The sequence below is a fragment of the Poecilia mexicana genome, unplaced genomic scaffold (genome assembly GCF_051168715.1).
Source record: "Poecilia mexicana isolate PSO_F unplaced genomic scaffold, ASM5116871v1 scaffold_8, whole genome shotgun sequence".
Classification (NCBI taxonomy): Eukaryota; Metazoa; Chordata; class Actinopteri; order Cyprinodontiformes; family Poeciliidae; genus Poecilia; species Poecilia mexicana.
Genome location: NW_028263377.1, coordinates 18,558,227 through 18,576,874, shown reverse-complemented (window position 1 = coordinate 18,576,874; position 18,648 = coordinate 18,558,227). Strand labels below are relative to the sequence as shown.

General features: G+C 40.8%; 3 protein-coding genes across 3 annotated transcripts; 1 reads left to right on the top strand and 2 right to left on the bottom strand.

Annotated features, from left to right (window-relative positions):
* Positions 1-1,144: 1,144 nt before the first annotated feature.
* On the top strand, positions 1,145-4,558 carry trim35-13 (tripartite motif containing 35-13). The gene is made up of 6 exons (XM_014983327.2): positions 1,145-1,696; positions 2,478-2,573; positions 2,643-2,873; positions 2,975-2,997; positions 3,079-3,197; positions 3,276-4,558. Exons 1-6 carry the CDS (start codon positions 1,295-1,297, stop codon positions 3,812-3,814), a joined length of 1,410 nt encoding a protein of 469 aa, XP_014838813.2. The 5' UTR covers positions 1,145-1,294; the 3' UTR covers positions 3,815-4,558.
* Positions 3,898-15,366, bottom strand: slc27a1a (solute carrier family 27 member 1a). Its single transcript, XM_014983326.2, has 13 exons — positions 14,639-15,366; positions 14,154-14,321; positions 13,652-14,046; positions 8,711-8,878; positions 6,746-6,815; positions 6,525-6,616; positions 6,326-6,435; positions 6,023-6,232; positions 5,812-5,938; positions 5,574-5,711; positions 5,285-5,449; positions 5,053-5,199; positions 3,898-4,950 (listed from the first exon to the last, which is right to left on the bottom strand). The coding sequence occupies exons 2-13, from the start codon at positions 14,318-14,320 to the stop codon at positions 4,793-4,795; spliced, it is 1,947 nt and encodes a 648-aa protein (XP_014838812.2). The 5' UTR covers position 14,321; positions 14,639-15,366; the 3' UTR covers positions 3,898-4,792.
* Positions 15,367-15,422: 56 nt separating this feature from the next.
* ptger1c (prostaglandin E receptor 1c (subtype EP1)) lies at positions 15,423-18,563 on the bottom strand. The gene is made up of 3 exons (XM_014983329.2): positions 17,939-18,563; positions 15,749-16,597; positions 15,423-15,647 (listed from the first exon to the last, which is right to left on the bottom strand). The coding sequence occupies exons 2-3, from the start codon at positions 16,583-16,585 to the stop codon at positions 15,423-15,425; spliced, it is 1,062 nt and encodes a 353-aa protein (XP_014838815.2). The 5' UTR covers positions 16,586-16,597; positions 17,939-18,563.
* Between the last annotated feature and the right edge of the window lie 85 nt (positions 18,564-18,648).

Sequence of the window (18,648 nt, the reverse complement as noted above, 5' to 3'; positions counted from 1 at the left end):
GACTCACTCTCCCCCTCTTCTCTGGAGCAAGACTAAATTGAACACTGAAGTACAAGCTAAAAAGAAAATAGCTCTTCCTGCTTTATTAGAGATCCATGACTGCTGCACCGACCTTCACAGATGGAGGCTGACAAGGCTTGTCGGGTTGTGGATGAGTCTTGCTGCGCGGTGTGTGGAGAAACCTTCCTGGCTCCTGTGGTTCTGAGCTGCATTGGCTGTGGTAGTAGTTTTTGTAATTTTTGTTTGGAACAGTTCTGGACACAGCTTTGTGTAAAAGAGTGCCCCCTCTGCTTTAAAGATTGCCTTGGACTTCCATATAAATCGTGCAAGACACACGGTGAGAGGATGCTTCTGTTCTGTGTTGCTGATTTGGAGCCAGTCTGTTGTGTTTGCAGCAGATCTGGCCAGCATATGAACCATAGAGTGTTTCCCATAAGGGAGGCCTTCAGGAACCATAAGGTAGGTGAATCTTTTTGTCTTTAAAGCGTTACTTTAAGATTTACACATAACTAAATATTCTCAGTCAGGTATCTCAGGCTGAATTGTTTGGGTTAAAACATAATGTTTTCCGTAGGAAAACATCTTAATAGTGTTTTCCTATGGCAAAAGTGTGTTCCCCGGGCTTTCGCACCATCGGCACAACCTATTTTTGTGCAGCATTCCAGTAAGCTAATTTGGCCAACCAAATACTGGGTTACAAGGCACAGAAGGTCAGGTTGCTGTTAAATGCTTTTGAGATTAACAAATTAAACTTTAGGATGACTATGTTGCTGTGTGTCCTTTGCCTTTTAATTAATTAAGGTTTTCACATATTAAACTTGTGGTAGTTTAAATCAATACCCCATCCACAACTAAGTAGAATATCCCAAATTCAAAAGGTCAGGAATAAAGTCTTCCAGATACAGCTTCTCTTTGCTATTTATGTCCTCCTCCATACTCTAGATTTGATTGTTTTGCTTCTTTCATTACAACCACTTAACCACCTTCTAAATAACAAAAGGGTCAACATAGCATTAAAGCAATTCAAAAACTATAGTGTGGGCAAATATTCCAGGACTATATATATTTTTTTATTTCTCTGGTTATCAGTTGATTCAATAATTTAAATGTAAAGAGAAGGGTTTTTACTTTAGCGAGGTGTTTATTTGAGAAAGGGCAGTGCTCCGTGTGGCATTACACTGGACATGTATTTGAGATCTGAAGTATTAACAGTTATTTCTGAGGTTAAGATGAGGCAGCTTGATGTGGGAGGGGCATTAGAGCCTGCTTTACAATCAGAGCGCTGGGGGAAAGAATGGCCACCAGACATGCTCGTTCAGAGGATGACCTTTCCTGTCCAATTTGTGGACATATTCTGTGTAAGCCAGTGGTCCTCACCTGCAGACACAGATTTTGCAAGGCCTGTCTGCAAGGCAGCTGGGACACACAAGACCGCAAGGACTCGCACTGCTGCCCCCTGTGCTGGCGTCGCTCTTCAATGGATCAAATTGTGGTAAACACTGTGCTAGAGAGGGCCTGTGAGTCCTTCAAAGACGACAGGAGCAGGAGTGACCCAAAAACTTGTAAAGAGCACGGGGAAAACCTCACACTCTTCTGCTTGGAGGATCTGGAACCAATCTGTGGCCTTTGTGGCAAAGCAGCTGCACACAAGGGGCACAGACTCTATCCCATTGCAGAAGGCGCCCATGACTGTAAGGTAGGCATATTAATGTCACAAGGCTGGTCAAAGCATTGCTTCACAAGAGCAGACAGCAGCACATCCTTCACATAACGTATTGAGTCTAAGTATAACCTGTTAACCAGTCACTTTTGATGGCCCTTATTGCAGCTTAGATAAATGGCAAAATCCTTGTTGCTTAGTATTTGAATATTAAATGCAGCCAAGACATATTGTATGAAAATGCACATGGTTTTTAGCCACCATGAATAAATTAATAAACTTGAAATATTTTACAGTTTTAATTTTATTTAGTGAAGACTAAATTGCTGGGAAAATGTGTTGCACATTGTTGGTTTTCCAACTTTTGTTTTGTATTCCTGATATTCTAATAACAGAGTATATTCCTATTCTAATAATAGAATTATATATTTGGTATCCTGTTGCTATTCAGGTCCAGGAGGGTCTGAAACTCGACTCCCACAAGGTTTTAGTGACGCTACATTCATTCATATCCTGTCCTTGCCTTTTTCCCTGAAGGCAACTAAACGTCCAACACGCTAAATACATTTTTTTTTTTTTAAATACTGTAAAATATCTTTAGTCTGTGCGTGACCTCAGCTTTGCTGACATGACCCGTTCAATGGATCTTCCATAGTTCTTTGTCTTTGATGCTACTGTATTGTTAAGCTTTCCATTTAGATGGAATGGTGCTATGGAAAGGTATGTGGCAGCTGAAAGCCACACACAGTGCTGACAGCTTGGCCACCTGCCAGACTGACCTTGTAAAAGAGTTGATGCCCTGTCACTGACATTTCAGGAGGAGCTGAAGAGCGCTCTTCTGCCCTTGAAAGAGAAGCTACAGCTGTACAAGAATGCGACCGTAGCATGTGAGGAAATGGCTGAACACGTGAAGGTATGGTCAGTTTTCAGGGATGCTTCCAGAGGATGTTCGAAATAACCAACTGAACACGTCCCCTTGCAGAACCAAGCTAAACACACTGAAGCACAGATCAAAGAGGAATTCGAGGCTCTTCACAAGTTTCTTAAGGAGCAGGAGGCAGCTAGACTTTCGGAGTTAAAGGCTGAGGAGGATCAGAAGAATCTCATGATCAATGAAAAGATTGAGGAGATGAGCAATGAAGTAACATCGCTCTCTAACATTATCAGAACAGCGGAACAGGAAATGAATAGTCAAGATATCCCATTTCTGAAGGTCAGACATTTATATCAAGCCCATTCCAAGCAGAACTGAATGTGCATTCTTGTGCATATCAACCAGAAACTTATTTTTATATTGCACTTTTTTTTTCTCAGAATTACAAGGAGACAATCAAAAGGTATGTTTTTAAAAGTATGCATCGTTAAACTTGTTTTACAGAAAGAACTCTCAAACGCTTACTTTTGCAATCTCTTTTCAGAACCTGGAAAAAGTCTCCTGATCCACACATGTTGTCTGGAGCCCTTATTGATGTGGCCAAGCACTTGGGCTCCCTAAAATATAAAGTGTGGGAGAAGATGAAAAAAATTGTCAAATATAGTAAGTATAATGCAGAATATTGCAGCAAATTCAACAGGCTTTACTCATTACGTCAGTAACTCTGCTTTTTCATTCAAGCTCCAGTGATTCTGGATCCCAATACCGCAGCAAGCTGTTTCATCCTCTCCGAGGATCTCACAGTTGTGCAGAACTCTACCCAGATCTTCAAGCTTCCGGACAACCCGGAGCGCTTCGATATCAGCGCAGAGCTGCTCGCTGCCGAAGGCTACTTCACTGGACGCCACAGCTGGGACGTGGAGGTGAACGACAACACCTACTGGGTTTTAGGAATAGCCAGCGAGTCGATCAACAGGAAGGGCAAACACGTGCTGACACCTGCAGAGGGATTCTGGACTATAAGATATCGGAACGGAGAGCACAAAGCCTGCACCGCGCCCTGGGAGCCACTCAACATGTCTAAGAAGCCAGACGTGATAAGAATGGTTTTGGACATGGACAGAGGAAAGGTGACATTTTACGACCCGAAGGAGAGAACGCCCCTCTACACTTTCACAAATATCATCACACCAAAAGCCTTTCCGTATTTTTGTACGGCTTGTAAAGAGCATCCACTGAAAATTCTACCGGAAAGGATAACTTTGTCAACGGAGCACTAACAGAGCTGTAAAGATTCTCTTCTCTTTTTTTGCAAATATGGTTACAAAATAAATTGGAAACAGATTAAACTGAACAAAGCAAACGCTTTGAAATAGTTTAATAGCGTTACAGCAAAACAAAGAATTTGGGGTTGCACTTCACAAACCTTAACACCTATGTAACATCACACAAATTTGTTACATAAAAACAGTCAGAAATGTGCGACTTAGCTTCTCTGCTGACAATTTATTTAAAATCCTTTTCGTTAAAAGCATAAAATGTGAAACAGATCTAAAGTTTAATAAAAGGCACATTATATAATAAAAATCTGTGTCGTTCGGTGGTTCAACAGTGTTGTTCAGAGGTACACATCTGACAAGCAGATTTAGTAATTCATTGCATTTACAAAAAAAAACACGATAGATGTTGTGGTTATGTTAAGGTTAGTGCGGTTTTTAACTTGTAGGCATTCATACTGCATGTAAAAATCAGGTTTTTCCAACCTCATTAAAACAAGCCAGAGTAACACAGGTAAACCTACACAGTAAAACCTAGCAGCATTTAGCATTTCCTAGATGGGTAAATACCCCATAACAAAGTTTCACTTAATACTACAAGTTATATTCTAACACTATTAATGTAACATGGATCGTCCTTCAAATTAGCTGAGAAAGAAATCTATTGTAGGTACGACGCTGCTCAAAGGCGATTTAAAATGCTCATTTTGTGATTAAAAGGGAACTATTAAAGAACAAATACCCCCACATTACGTCATAGTGTGTTACTTATACAGTGTTTAAACTCATGTGTAACAGTACTCGATGTAAATAGTCCTCTTAACTCCGTTTCCTGAAAGCTGAACAGCCAAAACTGTGTTGCACCAAAACTGAATGATCCAGACACTGCTGCATGCATTCCTCAATGCGTTTCCCTCTGGCACCTGATTAACCTGTCTGACCGAGGCACTTGGACAGCACTGCTATGGCCGCACACACACGTCATAGAGACATTCTTCCCTCCACTATGGAGTTGTAAAGCTCCTCGTCCACTGGAATGTAACGGGAAGCTCGACCGTTCAAAAAGTAGATCTGGTCAGTTGTCAGCCGTGGGTCAAATCCCTCCCTCTGGAGTCTGGTCTTTTGGATTTTAAATGTACCTGTACATGCATGTTTGGATATATAATATTTCATTAACAAGGAATTGCCAGCGATCATTATTATCATTTTTTTTAGGGAGAGAAAATGCTGGGTTATTTTACCTGTGGTGTCTACCTGTGGGGAGATTCGCAGGAACACTGGGCGGGCATAAGTAGGAAGTGATCGCTGAATCTTCTGCAAAAAACTGTCGCAGTCAAACTTCCCTGTAGCATCTGCGATGGCAGCCATGCCTGCTTTACCTTCCACACCTGACGCAAAATTACAGTGACAGCAATAAGACTAACGGGGAAAGACCAGGAAGTGGTTGCAATACAAAAAGATCCTTCAGTTCACCTGGCACTGCTACGCCGTACACGGCCACGTCGGTTTGATCCAGAACATTGCTGAGTATGCCCTCCACCTCAGTGGTGGAGACATTTTCCCCTCGCCAGCGGAAGGTGTCCCCACTCCGGTCACGGAAATACATGTAGCCCAGTTCATCCATCACCAGTACGTCTCCTGGAGTAAGCGAAAAGCTAATTAGCTGCAACTAAAAACACGACATAATGTTTGTGAATAGCCAACTGGTCACATCACACTGTGCGCTGACAAAAAAAAAAAAAAACAGAAGTTTTGTGATAACCTGATAAATAGGCAGAATCATTTTTCCTGAAGACATTTTGAACAATCTTCTTCTTTGTAGCATCCTGGTTGGCGTAGCCGTCAAAGCGCCGTAGTGGGTCCTTCTGGTTTATACGACCTACCAGAAGCCCTGGTTCCCCTGTAAAGCATGGAGGATTTTAATGGTGTACATTCAGTACAGAACAAAAGACTCAAACTGTATTGGACAAACTTGCGATAGCATTAAAGCAGTTTATTACCAGGGCTGCAAGGGACACAGAGACCACGGCTGTCCCGAATAAGCTCCATGGTTTCCTCATTGACCTTCACCAGCCGGATGGGGTACACGTAGGGCAGAATGCGACTGTTAAATCCGCAGGCTCCCACCTGGCACAACATACTCAGCTAAAGTATCCAACCCATATCCAATTCAAATTTTGTGCGGAAACAGACAACATAGTGAATGCCAACCTTGCCATCCATGTTGGCAATGCTGCAGTTGCACTCAGTTGCTCCATAAAACTCCCCGATCTGTCCCACCCCAAATCGCTCTGTGAAGGCTTCCCACACACTGGGGCGCAGTCCATTCCCCACTGCCAGGCGAACTCTGTGGCCCTTCTCGGATGGCCGGACCGGCTGCGACAGGAGGTACCGGCAGATTTCCCCAATATACTGTACCACCTGCGAAGCGAAGTCATCAAAGGTTCTCTTATTTAAGTTAATTACTCATTAAAATGTGGTACGTTTGAATGTTGCTCAAACTGGAGCTCTTACGGTGCAGTTGTACTTAATGCAATCTTCCCAGAAGCGACTGGCAGAGAATTTCCTTTTCACTACCACAGTGAGACCATGGATGAGACACTGACCAACGCCGATGATGTTACCTGACACAGACGGAACGTCTTTAAGTAACAAAACTCAACAATTGATGTGAATGTGGATTAATTAAATGCAGAAGGTGAGCATCACTTACCTGCAGAGTGATACAGGGGCAGGCAGTCATAGATGACATCATCAGGACGCATGCGGAAGGCAAAGTACCCAAAGGCGGCTATTCTGTAGTAGCTGTTGTAGAAAAATAAATGTAGGCAAAATGGATTTTCAGATGTTCTCATTCACAGTACAGGAACAGTAAAAAAAAACAACCTCTTAACAGCAAGGGTTTGTGGCGAGTAGTAGGTTGTTAAAACATACCGACTGTGGACCACAATGGCAGCTTTGGGAAGTCCTGTGGTTCCAGAGGTGTAAATATAAAACAGGCGGTCTGGAGAAGATAATGCAACATTGGAGATATTATTTCAACCCAATTTATGACACTTATTTCTATTTTCAACATCAATATAATTGATTTAATGTCCGAGGGAAATTAAATCTCGGCATTTGACTGTAAAACAAACACAAAAGAAACAGGTTTTTCAAACATGGACTTAAGAGAACATTATTTCCTTGCATTTGTTTTTTCTTTTTCTTTTGGTCTCTCCGTGCTCATTTCTCCAATTTAATCCATAATAAAAACTAAAGAAAACAACAGAATACACTTGCATGCTGGTGTTCTAAGTCATTTAAATTTAACATCAAAGAAGAGAGTGAAAATTAGATATCCACTGTGCTTTTTGTTCATAACAGTTTAATCAAATTTAAATTCACCATTTGAATGCATAGTTCTCTACTGTTTATTAAAATACATTATTATTAGTTTGAAATGACTAACTATGGGATCTGACAGTGATGCTGGGGTCATGCTGTGTGAAATTATTGCTCTGCAAAATTTAAATCTGAACTAGATGTTCTCATTTTGCTGGGCTTGAAAACACTAAATATAGTGCCCCCTAATTGGCTACCTCAGAGAAGCTCATGTTCAGATTTTTGGATTAAATCATATGTGAAAAGTACAAACAGCGGCTCAGGTCTCAACTTTCAAAACTGCATACGCAAAATCTGAACTGAAACAATATTCCAATGTCATCCGGCAGAAGTAGGAGATCAACGCTAATTTTGCAACCAAAATAATTAATTTGTTTCATTGACATTGAATAAATGCTGCAAACTCATATCTAAAATAAGAAAAAACAAGTCAACAGAGTAGATTTGATCAGATGGAAATATAATTGGTCCGTTAGAAGACTCAAATTTTCACAGCTCAAACCAATAAGGCATGACCCAAAGGAGATCTACACATCTTATTTTACTCTCGCTCTGCATGCAGTGCAGAAAGTCCTTTCTATAAATGGCTAAAAGCTGCTTAGGACAACCTCTCACCTCTCAATGTATAGACTTGTCTACTATAGTGTTGCAAGGGTTTTCTGTTTGGAATCTTTCTTTTTATTTTGTTTGCAGAAAAAAAAATTATATATGAACAGCATCAATTGCACAGAAGATTAAAAAAATCCTTTTATTTCATGAGTTTATTTAAAAGTGAACTCAGACAGTTTTGCCACTCAGAAGCTTCAGTCATACGGGAGGAGGTCACATGGGTGAAAGAAGAAATCTGCAGATATTCGGTCGCTTATGTAATCAGACATAATACAAGTGCAGATGCAGACAGCACACAGCTTTGGCATCCCAGAGATTAATGTATTATGGTGTAAAATGAGGGCCTCAACCCGAGATCAAAAGCAAAAGATGCTGGCAAGAGATTTTGCACAATGCCAATGTTTTCACATGTCCAATCAAATCCCTAGATCTCAGATGCAAACGCGGTGAGTACTGCAGGTAACCCTCCCAAGTTACACCACGTCTGCCTGGAGGAATGGGACAAAATTTCACCAATGCACTGGATGAAAGGCTACAAAAGAAAGTTTGACTCAAATGATGTAATTCAAAAATCTACTCTAATCTAGACAAAAATCTAATTGTGCAGAAATTTCTCTCCTGTTATTCTAGCATCTAGAAATGTTAGTAATTCTACCCGATTTAAAAACAGGAACATTTTCTCTGATTTAATATCAGACAGTGAGAAAATTGGTTCAGTTAGTCAAACTGTTAAATCTTCATGTTACCAACATGGCCCCACTGGAGAACAGCTAATTGATTAACCATAAAGAATGTTATGATTTTGTCACCAAGCTATGGATGGTTTACTGAGAAGATTTCTTACATTAGAGAAATTGGTAACGTTTGCCATAAAAACAGAAATAACTCGGGTTGATCCCTACTAACCATTCATGCCTTTCGGGGGAACACAAGGTGAAGGTGGGTGTCTTGATGCAGTGGCCAAAACTGGGTCCAGAGGTTGAGCATTCAGAGCTGTCAGACGTTCTGCGCTGAGGTCCCCTGTACAAAAGCGCACCACGGACTGGCTGATGGAGGAATTGATCTCCAACATGGCTGATCATAAAGGAAAAGATACGAGAAGGCAACAGAAGTCAACAGAGAATATCTCAACTGTATGAGAACATGCAGTAAATCTAATGCTATATGAATCATAGTTGATACCCATTTCAGAGATCTCTGTAACAAAGTTCATTCACTCCTTAAACCCCCCCCTGCTCTTTTAAATGATATACTTGTCTTCTGTCCTCTAGTGGAGGATTCAAGAATTACAGATGCCCTGTGCAAGTTTTATTTAAGATTCCAAGATGGCTGCCCAACCGTTTTAGAAGTAGTTTCCATATAACAACTATATGAGAGGTGTTTGTCATTTTAAAGTTCATCAGCTTGTTCGGTTTTAGATAGTGAATATTGTCCAACTGTTGACACAATGATAACACATTCATTAATGTATAACTCTTTGAAAAGGGAACCAAAACCATTGCTAACCAGGAGGAAACGTGCTGATGCAAGCTTCAGTGTAACAGCCCCTCTTTCCTCTGCAGGATATGGGAAAACAGGCCCACATTTAAGGCAACCCACAATTGTGCCTCTTAAAATGATAAATGATGACATTGGCCACAAACCAAGGCCCCAGGCCATATGAGGCATAGGGTGGGTGAAGGACCGGAACCAGTTTTTTAACAGGTTTGGTGAGTCACCCACCAGTCCCTGAGCTGTCACCTCCACCCTCCGTGACAACTGTCTGTTTCTACAACCCCTGGCAAAAAGTATGGAATCACCAGTGTTGGATGAGCAGTCATTCAGACATTTCATGCTGTAAAACAAACTCGGATCAAAAACATGATACAATATTAAGGTCGTTCCAAAGTGCAACTTGTTGGCTTTCAGGAACACTCAAAGAAATGAAGAGAAAACATTGTGGAAGTCAGTGAATGATACTTTTATTGACCAAACACAGGGAAATAAATATGGAATCACTCAATTCTGAGGAAAAAAGTATGGAATCACTCAAATTGGAGGTAGAAAAAAGGACACACCCAGTCTATTTCCTTTCCCTAAATGGACACCTGCCCCAGATTAGATGTGCCCGTTAGTGTGCAGTTCAAAACACCTGCAGTCATGACACCTTGGAGGGCTGCTGGACGAAGTGGAGTGGCGAGAACCATGACTCCAACAAGAGAAATGTCCCTTGAAACAAAAGAGAGGATTGTGAAACTTCTTGAAGAAGGTAACCCTTCACGCATGGTTGCTAAAGATGTGGGCTGTTCACAGTCAGCTGTATCCAAGATATGGACCAAATACAAACAGCATGGAATGGTTGTTAAAGCCAAGCGTACTGGTAGACCAAGAAAGACATTAAAGCGTCAAGACAAACAACTAAAGGTCATTTGTCTTGAAAACCAAAAAAGTACAACTAAACAGATGAAGCATAAATGGGAGGAAGCTGGAGTCAATGTATGTGACCGAACCGTAAGAAATCGCCTAAAGGAGGTGGGATTTCAATACAGGAAAGCTAAATGAAAACCAGCATTGACACCTAACCATAAAAGAACAAGATTCCGATGGGCTAAGGAGAGGCAATCATGGACTGTGGATGACTGGATGAAAGTTGTCTTCAGTGATGAGTCAAGAATCTGCATTGGACAAGGTGATGATGCTGGAACTTTTGTTTGGTGCCGTTCCAGTGAGATTTATGAAGAGGCCTGCCTGAAGAAAACAACCAAATTTCCACAGTCCTTGATGATATGGGGCTGCATGTCAGGCAAAGGCACTGGGGAGATGACTGTGGTTAATTCTTCTATCAATGCACAAGTTTACATTGACATTTTGGACAGTTTTCTCATCCCTTCAATTGAACAGATGTTTGGAGATGATGAAATAATTTTCCAAGATGACAATGCATCGTGCCATAGGGCAAAAACAGTGAAGGCATTCCTTGAAGAAAGACACATTCAGTCGATGTCATGGCCTGCAAATAGTCCAGATCTCAACCCAATAGAAAACCTGTGGTGGAGATTGAAAAAAATGTTCCACAAGAAGGCTCCAACCTGCAAAGCTGATCTGGCAACTGCTATCAAAGAGAGTAGGCACCAAATACTGTTTGTCCCTCATCAAGTCCATGCCTCAGAGACTAAAAGCTGTTATAAAAGCCAAAGATGGTGCAACTAAATACTAGTGATGTATTTTGAATGGTCTTTTGTTTATGTGTTTTTCATGATTCCATACTTTTTTCCTCAGAATTGAGTGATTCCATATTTATTTCCCTGTGTTTGGTCAATAAAAGTATCATTCACTGACTTCCACAATGTTTTCTCTTCATTTCTTTGAGTGTTCCTGAAAGCCAACAAGTTGCACTTTGGAACGACCTTAATATTGTGTCATGTTTTTGATCCGAGTTTGTTTTACAGCATGAAATGTCTGAATGACTGCTCATCCAACACTGGTGATTCCATACTTTTTGCCAGGGGTTGTATTCTCAGGACTTCACACTTTTCAGCTTTTAGACATCACCCACCCTCCCACAGCCCCTCTCCACCAGCTCCAACTTGTTTCCACACTTCAGGTGACAAACAAGCTGCAAAAGATCAAGGCTGCAGGTCTGGGTAGCACTGACTCCAGTGGTGCTGTGCAGATCAACTGTGTAGCATCATGGGATCTATTTTCAACCTGAGCCTGAGGATGGGGAAAGTGTGTGGTAAAGGTGCCAAAGACCAAATGGTATTGACATCTGCATCTATTGACTGGCAGCCCTGACATTGAATCTGATGAAGACCCTCGAGAGAATTAAGCATTATATAACCAAGTAAATCAAACAAACACTGCCATGTTGTCAGGACTGTTCAGTTACTAGATTAATATATTTTGCAAACTAAAAAAAAATCATTCTTAGAAACACTTTTGGTGATTATATGTTTTTTTTCAGGCTTACATAAGTTTGAATAATAATATAATAAACATATTACCATAAAACTCCATCATAAATTATACAAATAATGTGTGAAATCCAGGTAGGCCATGTTTTGTAAAACATGGTATGTTAAAAACTTAGAATAATAGACAAAACCTCTGCATAGGAAGCAAGTGAGGCACTATAGGGTAAATTTTTATCGGCTTCCAGTGGTTGTTTTTCTACAGCTCAATTAAAACAAAGATGGAAATTTTGCAGAGCAAACAAAAAGGCATGCAATCTAACTTAAGGATGCAGAAATGGAATTCTCAAGGCAATGTGAACACGCACCGCAGGTTCAGACATGCTAGAACACAAGTCATCTTCATACTTCAGGTTTTACATTCTAACTGTATACAAAATAATCACCCTACAGGTTTTAAAAGCTAACTGTATAAAATAAAATATGTAACCACCCAGTGTATATGTGCCAACCATCAGTGAGCCTGTGTGTTCTTCTTTTGATGCAATCATTTGGAAAATACACATTTAAGTGATTACTCTGCATCCCCTCATGTACAGCTTTTCGTTTACCCTGTGGCTACAGTTTGGAGAACATATATATATATATATATATATATATATATATATATATATATATATATATATATATAAAATTTGCTGTGCATTTATTATAAACAACATACTCAGGACTCATTGTTGAGGGTTAAGAATTAACACTATGTTTGAATTACATGGAGGGGAGTACTACAAAAACTACTAATTTCATACATGATGTCCACAAAAAAATCTACCTTTAATCAAACCCTAAAATAGTTTTTAATCACAGCATTAAACTACAATCTTACTGGTAAAGAATTACATGGGTAAACTGGTTTTATTTCAAGGCAGAATGTTTTCTGATCCGTTTTATTACGTAATTTCAACCTGTAGCCAATATCACCCTTAGGCTGAACAATAATTACCACAATACAGCTTAAGTTAACAATCCAGTTTCTACAATAGAATCTTTTATAAAAGCTGAAAGAACCAATTAAAATAAACATTAATAACTAATGATCTTTACCTTCAAAAGTTACTATTTTAACACCATTCACATAAAGGACAATCCATTTTCTACAAGTGTAGAGAAAGGTGTCGTCTCTCCCAGAGTTGTAAGAATGAAATTGCATCATTCTTGTAAAGTATGAAATGTCCTTGCTGGCAAAACCTTTGTTCTTGCAGAATTTGAACAAAATAACTAATTTCTCCGTTCGTGTAGAAGTATGTATTGACCTTGAACATTGCAAAACACCAGGAAGCACAAGTAAACAAGTAAAAATACCAGAAACATACTGATATAACCTGTGCACAGTTGTTTAAGTGTATGCATTTGAATACAAGAATAAAATGATGTCCATCAAGTTTAGGTTTAAAACTATTCCCTCTTTTATAAAAACGTCTCCGCACACACTGCCCAACAGGCAACAAACACAGTTTGTCTTAATGAATTTTGAAATCAACCGTTATCATTGTTAATGTCACTTTTTATTCCAGAAATAAAAATATAATTGTTTTATTGACCTGCGGAAACTACAGATAATTTATCAAAATTTTGTTTTAACATATGGAAAACAACCAGTCAATAATAATCAAAGAATATTTTTGAAAAAATAATCATTTTGGTGTGTTTTGGGAGTCCCAGCTTTTAACAGGTTTTTAACATAGGTTGAGAGAGAAACATCATATTCTTTAAAATGATTCTTTTAACATTTAAGCTTTGTTTTTGTAGCTATTTGAAAGAAAATTAACTATTCAGGCATAGTACTGTTTTGAAAACTGTTGATATCACACCTACTTCAAGAAATGTGCTATTGGAGGTTTATGACATTCTTCAGAGTAATACAGATAATACAGATGGTGAGATTAGTCATACTCACCATCTGCCAGCTCGGCTCCGAACACTATGGCCCGTGACTCTGACACCCCAATGCAGTGCAGAAGAGGATCACAGCGGAGGCTGAAGTTAATAAGAGCAGCTTCTACCCCAACTTTTGCCAAGCCGAGCCACAGCGCCACATGTAACGGCCTGCTTTCCAAGAAGAGGGCCACCACATCCCCAGAGACCCATCCTTGACCTCTTGCCCAGTGAGCTACAGCATTAGAGATCTCATCCAGCTGGGTGAAGGTCCATGTTTCCCCTGTGGCTTCATAGATCAGTGCCGGTTTATTTGGGTGCTGTTTCACGGTCTGGGCGAAGATGCAAAGAATATTGCTTCCATTGCGCATGTAGCGCCACAAGGCCAGCTTCACTCTCAGCAGCACATAGAGGCCACTGATTCAGATGAGAGAAGAAGAAGAGGGAATATTTGAGTGCAAAAAAAAAAAAATTAGATCCAAATCCAGAGACATCACACCTTAATTTGGACGCTTTTAACTTACTTGAGGTCTCTCTTTGCAGTACGTGCTGCAATGTAGAAGTATTTCCAGCTTTTGGTGCCCAGATATACTCCTAGGCCTGCTGCCAGACTCCAGGACCAGGACACCCCAACCAGACGCAGCAGTCCCAAAGAACCCAGAGAGGCTGACACACTCGCTGCATTGTGCATTCTTGTCACGGAGAGAAAGAAAAAAAAAAGATGGGATTTACACAATACGTGGCTTAAACTGAAGCCTACATGGGTTCCTCTTAAAGGGCTGAAGTACTGCAGCGCAGGCTGGTACAGACAAATACACCCAGAAAACTTTGTTTTACTTATTATTAGACAAAAAATAGCTAACTAAATGTAAGGGCATGTTTTGGATTAACACTATAGTTACAACAACAGAAGTATCCAAGTTGTACTTAAGTGGCAACAGATAGCTGGAGCCACGCCAGATAACACAAGCACTCATCGGAAACAACTTCAAATTGGTACACAACTTACCTATGAGTCAAATATTCTGCCGCGACGTCACCTTTCACCCAGTAGCTCGGCTCACTTTGTTGCTCTGACGGAAGCTTTCAGACTTTGTGCTCCCGCCGTTGAGAGCGCTGAAAACAGTTCACAGCGCTGTGTTTTGGTGGAAATCAGGAGTTTTGAAGTGTTTGTAGCGGTTTATCGTTGTTAGCGCGGCAGCTGTCAAGTACTGAGGAGTTTGCTAAATTCAAGCTACAGCTCAAAATGCGGGTAAGAGATTATAGCGGGCTGGCATCTGCGAATAAGCTATAAATAATAATAAACCCTGTGATAATAAAGACCCAAGAGAAAAGTATAAGATGTGGAGTGAATCAGGCTATTTTCTGTACTCCATATTGGAGAGAGCTGCTGCCTTTTAAGCTCCGCCCACTAGGGGGGTGTGAGTTTTGTGGAGCAGCTCACCAATTGGCTAAATCCGGAGCCTGTCAAACAATTCTCTGTTCTGATTGGACAAAATCTGCTCCGACCACTAGATTTGCAGGAGGCTGCTACTGAATGTAGGACAAATCATGAGGACACCGGTCCAGACTACTAACTAAAATGTTGTGAAATGTCGCTTGGATTGTCTCCCATCACTTATTCACTCCACGCTGCGCAGGCCCTTGGTATGCAAACTATAAACTGTTAAGCTATGCTGAAAAATAATAACATTTATATATTAACTTACAAAAAAAAAATCTGAATCAGGGTGAAAAGCAAAGCAAATAACTAAAGATGCCAGTCCCAAATGAAAGAGGTCAGGGGATGAGGGTCATTGAAGATTAATTGTATTTCTGCGGCTCTCTGACAAGGAGTTGCTGGATGTTGGTATGCCTTGATAGTAGTGAGCACAACAAAGTCTCGTCAGCATTTTCCTTCGAAGTAAGATATAAACCCAGGGGTCTAAAATCTGATTCCAGGCAGCCATGCGCAAACCAATTAAAACAAGCTTATCTGGTTCAGTATACATCTTAAACTGCTTGATGAAAATGTGGATCTATAAGACAGAAGACACATATAAACAGAAAGTTTTAAGCAATCTTCTAATTGTCTCTAACAATTGAATATCTCAGGAGTACAAGGAAGCGATGTACACACCAGAAAGGGGCCCCAGCAGACACAAGACACCACAGTGACTGCTGCGAGTTGCACCATCATCTCCACATCCAGTGTGCAAAACAAGGAGGTAGACGATGCTGTTGATGCACGACGACCACTGCTACCTGAAGGTGTTGTATTTCCTTTTCTTGACTTTATTCTTGCATGCAGCAGTGCCAGTCCACTGACAATGTTGCAGAACAGGGAAAAAAACAGAGCAAAGAGACCCAGAGAAGAGAAGACCAAAACTAGGGTTGTGTCATCAGTAGACCTTTGAATCGGAAAGAAACACCATGTATTGGGATACTGGAGAAAGTAGCTTCCCCTTGAAAAAAAAGGTGACAGAGCCAGCAGTAGTGCAAATGTTGACAAAAGTAGCACCACTGACTTTGCATGAGCAGCTGTAACCATAGAAGCATGAAAAAATGGTTGCGTGATTGCAACACAGCGTTCCACTGCCATTGCAAAGCCAAAAAACAAAGAACACAAACCAAAAAACACCATACTTGCTCCAAAGACATCACAGAAGGTTGCTCTAGACTGTAAGACCCCAGGGTTCAAATGCACATGCAGTGCAAATGCACCTAAAATCACATGACCCAACAGGTCAGCCACAAGTAAAGCCACTGTTAGTAGCAGAAATGATTTCTTTGATTGGCGACGGAACCTGGAGCGGGACCGAGCCAGTATTCCCAGAGCGGTGAGGTTGGAGACGGCTCCAAATAGCATGGTGAATAAAGACATCCCTAACCCGTTAGACCGTTTAGGGATGAAAGTGGTGTTGGTAGCGGACACATTAAGAAGAGATCCATTTATTGGTACACTTGGTGTCGTCATCTTTAGTGTGATCTACAGAAAAAAACAAAAGTAATTGGAATTGTTATGAAAAAAAAAACTCACCTAGAAGTTAACAGTAATAAGTTTTTATTCCTCAAGGATTCCATCCATCCATCCATCCATCCATCCATCCATCCATCCATCCATCCATCCATCCATCCATCCATCCATCCATCCATCCATCCATCCATCCATCCATCCATCCATCCATCCATCCATCCATCCATCCATCCATCCATCCATCCATCTATTTTCTTCTGCTTATCCGGGGTCGGGTCGCGGGGGGCAGTATCTTCAGAAGGGAGGCCCAGACTTCCCTCTCCCCAGCCACTTCTTCCAGCTCCTCCGCGGGAACCCCAAGGCGTTCCCAGGCCAGCCGAGAGACATAGTCCCTCCAGCGTGTCCTAGGTCTTCCCCAGGGCCTCCTTCCGGTGGGACGTGCCCGGAACACCTCACTAGAGAGGTGTCCAAGAGGCATCCTGACCAGATGCCCGAACCACCTCAACTGGCTCCTCTCGACATGGAGGAGCAGCGACTCTACTCTGAGTCCCTCTCGGATGACCAAACTTCTCACCCTATCTCTAAGGGAGAGCCCAGCCACCCTGCGGAGGAAACCCATTTCGGCCGCTTGTATCCGTGATCTCGTTCTTTCGGTCATGACCCAAAGTTCATGACCATAGATGAGGGTAGGAACGTTACATCGACCGGTAAATTGAGAGCTTCGCTTTCTGGCTCAGCTCTCTCTTCACGACGGACCGGTACAGCTCTTGCTTCATGGCAGACGCTGCACCAATCCGCCTGTCCATCTCCTGCTCTCTTCTTCCCTCATTTGTGAACAAGATCCCCAGATACTTAAACTCCTCCACTTGGGGCAGGACACCCACCCTGACCCGGAGAAGGCACTCTACCCTTTTCCGCTCACTGATATAAAAAGATTCTTTAGAAATTGTTTACATAAACAGTGGATATTAAATACTTATTTCCAAAATCAATGTTATAATTTTGAATGCAGTACTAAATAATCCATAAAACATTATAGATACAGTTTTGAAACAAAAACACAGAATACGCTAGCATATGGAAATCTTTTAAAAATCTGAAATATAATGTTTACATATCAACATAACCAAGAATTTTGAATTTGTGCCCAGTTTCTGGTGTCATGTGTTCATAGCGTTGGGGCAGCTTTCCCAGTATTACCTCTAGAGACATGTAGAAACCTGTTATTTCCTTGTACTTTTGCTTCATAACAATCTTAACTTCTATCTATGAAAACAGGAATGCACCAAGAATGTTATTTATAAATATGTTATTTACAAGTAAGAAAAGGAATAAAATATGGACAAAACTTACCTTGAGATAGCAATGGATGAACGCTGGGTTGTTTATGGTGGAAACAGATGAATATGTTTCTTATCAGGACCGTTGCCTTGTTTGCTAAGTGAGTTATCACTACTTCCCTCTCATTTTCTCTTGTCCCCTCCCTTTTCTCTCCAACAGTTTCTCTTTTGCCTGTTCCTACTTTCTCTCTCCCTCTCTGTAGAGAGCTGTTTAATCATAACGTTCTGGATCTGCATTTTCCATCCTCCTTCCCTGCTAAAAGCATTCCTTCCAACTATTGATCTCTTCTGATGATCTTATGGAGCAGAGGGGATCTCAGCTTGCTCTCAGTTATTTTCCGATTGATTAACTGCTCCCTAAATGGTTCAACACTCGTAGTAAGAAGCAGCTATTGCTTACATTCTTTTGCTCTGTTACAAAAAGATCTTTTTTTTTCATTCCTGAAAGAATGTAGTATACATATCTCATAAACAAATGTGACGTTATTGATCAAACTTCATAAAATACAATGACACAATGCTGTCTTAGCAGTGTCTTTGTGAAATAATAAGATCAATAGAAACCAGATTCAGCCCTGACCTTTAATACAAACCAGATTTCTAAATGTAGTAATTCTGTATGATTTAACTGCTCGTCTCTGTCTCCATGGGTTTTGGGTTTGGGTTTTTCTAGGAACCATCATGTCCCTGATCTCACATAAACAGGAAGGAATAGGAGAAAGT

What these genes read in the sequence shown, in the direction of transcription:
- slc27a1a (XM_014983326.2), bottom strand. Translation starts at nt 14,320, where the DNA reads ATGCACAATGCAGCGAGTGTGTCAGCCTCTCTGGGTTCTTTGGGACTG. An exon ending in CGGAGCCGAGCTGGCAGATG is followed by an intron (nt 8,879 to 13,651) that starts GTGAGTATGACT and finishes CTTTATGATCAG; the next exon opens with CCATGTTGGAGATCAATTCC. An exon ending in CCCACAGGTAGACACCACAG is followed by an intron (nt 4,951 to 5,052) that starts GTAAAATAACCC and finishes ATGCATGTACAG; the next exon opens with GTACATTTAAAATCCAAAAG.
- trim35-13 (XM_014983327.2), top strand. Translation starts at nt 1,295, where the DNA reads ATGGCCACCAGACATGCTCGTTCAGAGGATGACCTTTCCTGTCCAATT. An exon ending in AAGATATCCCATTTCTGAAG is followed by an intron (nt 2,874 to 2,974) that starts GTCAGACATTTA and finishes TTTTTTTCTCAG; the next exon opens with AATTACAAGGAGACAATCAA. An exon ending in TACAAGGAGACAATCAAAAG is followed by an intron (nt 2,998 to 3,078) that starts GTATGTTTTTAA and finishes ATCTCTTTTCAG; the next exon opens with AACCTGGAAAAAGTCTCCTG.
- ptger1c (XM_014983329.2), bottom strand. Translation starts at nt 16,585, where the DNA reads ATGACGACACCAAGTGTACCAATAAATGGATCTCTTCTTAATGTGTCC. An exon ending in TCTGCTGGGGCCCCTTTCTG is followed by an intron (nt 15,648 to 15,748) that starts GTGTGTACATCG and finishes TCTGTCTTATAG; the next exon opens with ATCCACATTTTCATCAAGCA.